General features: G+C 42.4%; 1 protein-coding gene across 3 annotated transcripts; it reads left to right on the forward strand.

The window, feature by feature from the left end:
* The first annotated feature begins 769 nt into the window (after positions 1-769).
* LOC143350378 (cytosolic 10-formyltetrahydrofolate dehydrogenase) lies at positions 770-6,011 on the forward strand. Of its 3 annotated transcripts, none has more exons than XM_076782496.1 (8): positions 770-923; positions 1,266-1,320; positions 1,458-1,599; positions 1,680-1,914; positions 2,985-3,664; positions 3,733-4,147; positions 4,338-4,996; positions 5,302-6,011. In XM_076782496.1, the coding sequence occupies exons 3-8, from the start codon at positions 1,464-1,466 to the stop codon at positions 5,877-5,879; spliced, it is 2,703 nt and encodes a 900-aa protein (XP_076638611.1). In that variant the 5' UTR covers positions 770-923; positions 1,266-1,320; positions 1,458-1,463; the 3' UTR covers positions 5,880-6,011. The 3 variants fall into 3 exon arrangements, with proteins under 3 accessions (XP_076638611.1, XP_076638618.1, XP_076638627.1); XM_076782503.1 differs by having other exon boundaries at positions 777-903; XM_076782512.1 differs by lacking the exon at positions 770-923 and adding an exon at positions 997-1,078.
* Positions 6,012-6,660: the final 649 nt, after the last annotated feature.

The raw sequence follows: 6,660 nt of genomic DNA on the forward strand, positions 1-6,660 counted from the left end.
AAAAGGCATTATTAGTTATATTTTCTTAGACCTCAATTGCATAATGTAGTATTAATTTCTATTTTTTTTTATATTCTATAATTTAAATATTACTGAGAATGGCTAAGAAAATAATTGTATATCTTCGAAAACAATAAACATATATAAAAATACAAATGGATAAGGTTTTCTATTCCTCTACATATTATTCATAGTAAATCCTTTCAATTTCGTTTTCGAATACTTTTCTGATCCCGTTTCCAATGTTTTACAACTTCTACAAATATTATGGACTTCGTTTACTCATTTAATCTATAAGCGTTCGAATACTTTTGTGACTCCGTTTCTAATGTTTTACAACTTCTAAAAATATCAACTCCATTTTAAATTTATATTTTTATTGTTTAAAGTTTTAGTAGCGAGCGTTGTTTTTTATTATTTTGTTTAGTTGTATGCGATATCACTACTCACCGGCGTCAGCCTATTTACTTTAAAGCCTAAAACGAAGTATTTAATTTGACATTCAAGTTATCGATATCCTTATCGCGGTATGCATATCATGCAATAATGCTCCGTCAGATTATTGCTGCTTGACGAAATTTCCGTGAATTACGCAGGGTAAGTACACAGTGGAACGCGCGTGCCATTCAATGATAAAATCGACGGATCCAAAGATAAGGAGGAAGCGCTCCAAGATTCGACGCGTAACTTCAGCGAAGTTCTTGACCCTCGTGCGTGATACAGCCAGCTTATATAAACGTACTACGTTTTAGCACGATTCAGTCGATCAGCCGCGAGCACACCGTGGCGTCCAATAAACCGCCTAGCGAACTCGCGATCCGAGTGAATGCATCGCAAGTTGATCGGGAAAGTGAACGTCAGATAGACTCCAAATGCTATTTCTGAAAAACTTTCTCCCTTGGCGTACATACGTCGTGAACTCCGTAAGATTTTCTCTATACGTTTACCGGGTGTAAATAGCTAGCGTAATTATCGATCGACGGTGTTTACGATCCTGCGGAATGGAAACAACGCGGGCATAACAATAGCATAAATGCGGTAGCGAGTCGATGACAGTTAGAGATAGCATACGGTAGAGGTAACGATGCAAAATTTGCCTAGCAGCTAATAAAAGATCGTAGAGAGCATCGTAGATCGTAGAAACCATCGTAGATTGTAGAAACCATTGTAGAAATAATGTGTTTGAATTTCTCTATCGCAGACACGCCTACCCTGCACAAGCTTCTCGCGATTCTTCTCTTCCTTACAATGTCTTTTCTTTGCAGCTCGCTTAAAAGCACAGTGAAAGCTACCCAACAACCACGCTAAAGTTGCAACCGGGTACGTACAAAACGCACACTGTTTACTAACAACAGATATTGCATGCTTGGTGTATTTGGCGCTGGGTCGGTTAAACTGGTTAGACAGCATCGTCGGGGATCTTCCGTGAAATCGAGTGACATTTTCTTCAAATCCAGACGGCGATGGCGCGACTTAAGGTGGCCATAATTGGTCAGAGCCCGTTCGCGGCCGAGGTCTATAAACTGCTCAGATACAACGGGCACGATATCACCGGTGTTTTCACGATTCCTGATAAAGGAAACCGAGAGGATCCGTTAGGTAATTGGAGGGATTCGCTGAAACGTTATTTCGCCACCGATCTTTAATTTACCGAAGTATCGATTCATGTTTTAACGCAGCTATAACGGCGAAGGCGGACGACACACCGGTGTTCAAAATCAAATCTTGGAGGAGCAAAGGCGTAACATTGCCGGAAGTGTTGGAGCTGTACAAAAGCATCGAAGTGGACGTGAACGTTCTTCCGTTCTGCAGTCAGTTCATTCCCATGGAGGTGATCAATCATCCACAACACAAAAGCATATGCTATCATCCGTCTTTGCTGCCTAGGCATCGCGGAGCGAGCGCCATAAGCTGGTCAGTTACGTTATAGTTAAGATAATTACGCGTTACACGATAGGCGACAGTAGAATGCTGCCCAAAAGAGAGAGTTCGGTGGACGTATCGCGATTATCTATAGCATGGTAGTAGAAGGGATACGGGGAATGTTAATCAATCAGTTAAAAACGGTGCGCGTCTCGCGATCAAGGAACCGGTTTTACTCGCGTGCAGTGATTGGCGTACGAATTTCCGCATCGGAAAGATTAGAGTTATTCAAGATTTCGATGCTTCGAAATATTATTTGGCACCATAAGTTCTTAAAAAGTCTTAAAGCTCTTGATATGCTCCGAAAATCCTGATAAGTCTTGATGAGTCTTAATAAGTCTTAAATGACCTCGACGAGTCCAGGTTGGTTTTGATGGGTATTGAGGTTCTCGATTACATGGCAACAACGTCTGAAAAACTTTGAATCGTACAAACAACATCACATAAAACATCGTAGAAAAATTGGAGAATCTAAACAATTTAAATATAAAGATACTTGGCCGAAACGTTGTTAATTTTTAAATTATTATAACTCCAAGAACAGAAGTTCTGTCAAATAATCCTTCGGGATTATTTTGCAGGTTGAATCCTCTACTTTCACGTTCCTGAGTTGAATTTCCTGGAAGATCCATTTACACTATACTATGAAACGAGTAATAAAGTTGAGAGTTTAACAAATTTTTTAAAGATAAAAATACTTAGCTTAATACGAACTACATCCATTAGTCGATTAAAAATTGTATTATTCCATTCAAGAAAACGTATATCACTTTCATATGATCACTAGATTATGTCCCCGTCGGAATCATTTAATTCTTATCTGACCCTTTCTTTAAATATACAAAATATAAAAAATATAAAATAATGAATTTGTAGGCTCTCTGGAACAAAAATATTGAGAATAAAATAATTTGAATTGGTTCGTTACTAATGAAAATAATTAAGGTGATCGTATTGTGTTCTTCAATTAGTAACACGCCGCGATATGACCAATAACAGTATTAATCGCAACTAAGCCCAATATCTTAGCAGTGTCTTAACGTTATTGTGGTAATATTTAGGACCTTGATCGAAGGAGACGATACCGCTGGATTTTCAGTGTTCTGGGCGGACGATGGCCTTGACACCGGCCCTGTCTTGCTCCAAAGATCCTGCAAAGTGGAGCCCAACGATACCTTGGACACTGTGTACAATAATTTCCTGTACCCCGAGGGAATCAAAGCCATGGGAGAGGCTGTGGACCTCGTAGCAAAAGGAACCGCGCCTAAAATTCCCCAAAGAGAGGAAGGAGCTACCTACGACCCGATGTTAAACAAGAAGGATCTTCAGAAGCTGGATTGGTCCAAGCCTGCCAAACAGATTCACAACTTCATCCGTGCTCTGGACAGCACACCGGGAGCTTGGACCACGATCAACGGAGAGGAGATTCGTCTGTTTGGTTCCACTCTGTGGAACAGCGATGAATTACCAGCACACGATACCGAGGTGAACGTGGAGGGCCGAATAGGCATCATCCACGATGGTGGATTGCTGATCAATGCCAGCGACGGGAAATACGTGAACGTAGAAAGGATAAAAGTTGGGACAAGAACGATCCCTGCCAGCAAGTTCGGCAAGGAGGACGAGAATGTTATGATAGAATTCACGGAAGAGGAGCTGAAGGCCAAGGACGTTTTGATGCACATCTGGAACAGCATCCTTAACGTGGATATCGAAGACGACACCGATTTTTTCGCGTGTGGTGCGTAAATGGATAATTTTGCATGTTCGAGTCGATTGATAATTTTTAAAATCGAATCTTTGTTGTAGGAGCTGGAAGCATGGACGTCGTGAGATTGGTCGAAGAAGTCAAGGACAACTTAGGAGTGACGTTGCAGAACATAGACGTTTTCATGGCCCCTGTTTTCATACAGTTCGCCACGACGGTAGTTCTCGCAGCACGGGGCGTTTCCGCCGCCAAGGATGTCAAATACGACGCCGTGGAACTGCAGGCGAACAACATGAACCTGAAATTCCCCAAGCAATTGTTTATTGACGGTGAGTTCGTCAACGGTCATGGAAAACCCCTGGACACGATCAACCCTCACGACGAAAGTGTCATCTGCTCCGTGGAGAGTGGCAACGTCGAAGACGTGGACAGAGCTGTAAAGGCTGCTAAGAAAGCCTTCGAGGAGGGGGAATGGAGCAAGATCAGTGCCAGGGAGCGCGGTGCTCTTCTCTTCAAGTAAGCGTATGATCCAGTGTCGGCCCAATAATCATTTACCTGGAAAAAACATTTTGTTAACAAATGGTCGGAGTAATGAAATCAAATATCAATTTAATTTAAACATTTTTGTACTTACAAATTGTGGTTGCAAAATGCTTTTAAAATTGTAAATTTTTATTCAAACAATAAACTGCTAATGTGCACACAGGCTGGCGGACCTGATGGAGGAACACAAGGAGGAGTTGGCCACGATCGAGAGTTTGGACTCTGGCGCGGTATATACCTTGGCTCTGAAGACCCACGTGGGAATGTCCATCGAGACTTGGAGATATTTCGCTGGCTGGTGCGACAAGATCCAAGGTTCGACGATACCAATATCGCACGCTAGGCCCAATCGCAATCTAACGTTCACGCGCAAGGAACCGCTCGGCGTCTGCGGTCTAGTCACACCTTGGAACTATCCTCTGATGATGCTTTCTTGGAAAATGGCAGCTTGCCTGGCTGCAGGAAATACGGTGGTGATGAAGCCTGCCCAGGCGTCGCCCTTAACGGCCTTAAAGTTTGCAGAACTCACTGTCAAAGCTGGTTTCCCACGCGGTGTAGTGAATATTGTACCGGGCAACGGCACGGTTACAGGAAACGCGATCTGCGAGCATCCTCTGATCAGGAAGCTCGGCTTCACCGGGTCCACGTTGATCGGCCAGTCGGTAATGAAATCCTGCGCCGACAGCAACTTGAAGAAGGTCTCGCTGGAGCTGGGAGGCAAGAGTCCTTTGGTTATCTTCGAGGATGCTGACATTCAGCACGCAGTCAGGGTTGGAATGGGCAGCGTGTTCTTCAACAAGGGAGAGAACTGCATAGCTGCTGGTACGTTTTCATCTTTCGTTCTGTGTTGAAGTGTCGTTTATATGTATATAACTATAACTATGGAAATAATATAACATAATATAACTATAAAAATATTTGGTTGTGGTAACAGCTACAGCTAAATTAATTTAATAAGCATCATAGGAAAAATCAAAAAGTAAATTGGGGAAAAATAATTAAACTTAGAAAATAGTTTCATATTAGAATTTTAAAGGTGTCTCTGATCTCTAGAGTTACCTAAAATTTGCCCAAAACCGGTTTTATCAGACATAATAGTCAAAGTTGACTTTGTATTGTTTGAACAGGTCGACTGTTCGTCGAAGAATCTATACACGATGAGTTCCTGAGGAGGATCGTCGAGGAGACGAAGAAGATAAACGTGGGTAACCCGTTGGATAGAAGCACAGCGCATGGTCCGCAGAATCACAAGGCACATCTGAACAAGCTCTTGGAATTTGTGAGTCGCGGTGTCCAGGAGGGAGCGAAATTGGTGTACGGTGGTAAAAGGTTGGATCGTCCTGGTTGGTACTTCGAACCGACGGTCTTCACCGACGTCAAGGACGACATGTACATAGCGAAAGAGGAGTCTTTCGGTCCTGTAATGGTGATTTCCAAGTTTAGTTCTAAGAACATGGACGAGATGATCGCCAGGGCTAACAATACAGAGTACGGGCTGGCTTCCGGTGTTCTGACGAAGGATATCAGCAGAGCCCTAAGATTCGCCGAAAAAATTGAGGCGGGGACGGTGTTCATTAACACGTACAACAAGACGGACGTTGCAGCGCCTTTTGGCGGATTCAAGATGTCAGGCTTCGGCAAAGATCTTGGCCAGGATGCTCTGAACGAGTACCTGAAAACGAAAACTGTTACTATAGAATATTAGGAGAAATCTAAATTCATTTTTGCACGCTTCATTTTACTCTTGCCCCCTCACTGTTCATGCACCGAGTTTGTGTCTGTATGTAAATCATTCTATTTATACGAATAAACTTTGAATTTTTGTAAGTTTCTTTTATATATTTATTTATTTTTTTTTTGTTAGCCGATGAAAGGTTGGCTAAGATAATCGTTATCTCCGCGGAGACGCAATGTAGACGGACGCGAAATCTCGCTCCCACGCATACCAGCCGTATAAACAGTTTTTACAACGGGACCCAAGGCCCCTTCGAAACTCCAGATGCTTCGGCCTGGTTTTTTGTTCGGAAACAAGTGTGCGCAGCTTCTGTAGGCAGCCGGCCGTTACGCCATTCAACTTTCCTCGATTCTTCCCTTCTAAAACGTCTCGCTAGTCTCACCCCAACCTAGTGTTAATCTATTTTCTAGGGATGAAACACTCGGAACCTCGAAACTGTTTGTTATTTTTAGGATTCGAAACTCTCGAAACCTTAATAAATATTATTTTACGTGAATTTTAATTTTTATACACTGCCTCTTCATTTCCGCATAAACATTCGTTTCGTCTATAAATATTAGTCCTTTCAAAGAACAATTACTGCTGGTTACTACTGCAACTATTAAACAAGGTCAAGGCAGCCTGTTGCTTTTGCATCACAATGCCAAGCCTCATACTGCCGCTGTAACACAAGAAAAAATAACTCAAATGCACTGTATGACTGTTGAACATTGCCCTTATAACCCTGACTTATCACCCTGTGATTACCATT

The sequence above is a fragment of the Colletes latitarsis genome, chromosome 2 (assembly GCF_051014445.1).
Source record: "Colletes latitarsis isolate SP2378_abdomen chromosome 2, iyColLati1, whole genome shotgun sequence".
Lineage (NCBI taxonomy): Eukaryota > Metazoa > Arthropoda > Insecta > Hymenoptera > Colletidae > Colletes > Colletes latitarsis.

Coding starts and splice junctions, on each gene's coding strand:
- LOC143350378 (XM_076782496.1), top strand. CDS start 1,464: ATGGCGCGACTTAAGGTGGCCATAATTGGTCAGAGCCCGTTCGCGGCC. Junction 3,665..3,732: donor CACCGATTTTTTCGCGTGTG/GTGCGTAAATGG, acceptor TCTTTGTTGTAG/GAGCTGGAAGCATGGACGTC. Junction 4,148..4,337: donor CGCGGTGCTCTTCTCTTCAA/GTAAGCGTATGA, acceptor ATGTGCACACAG/GCTGGCGGACCTGATGGAGG.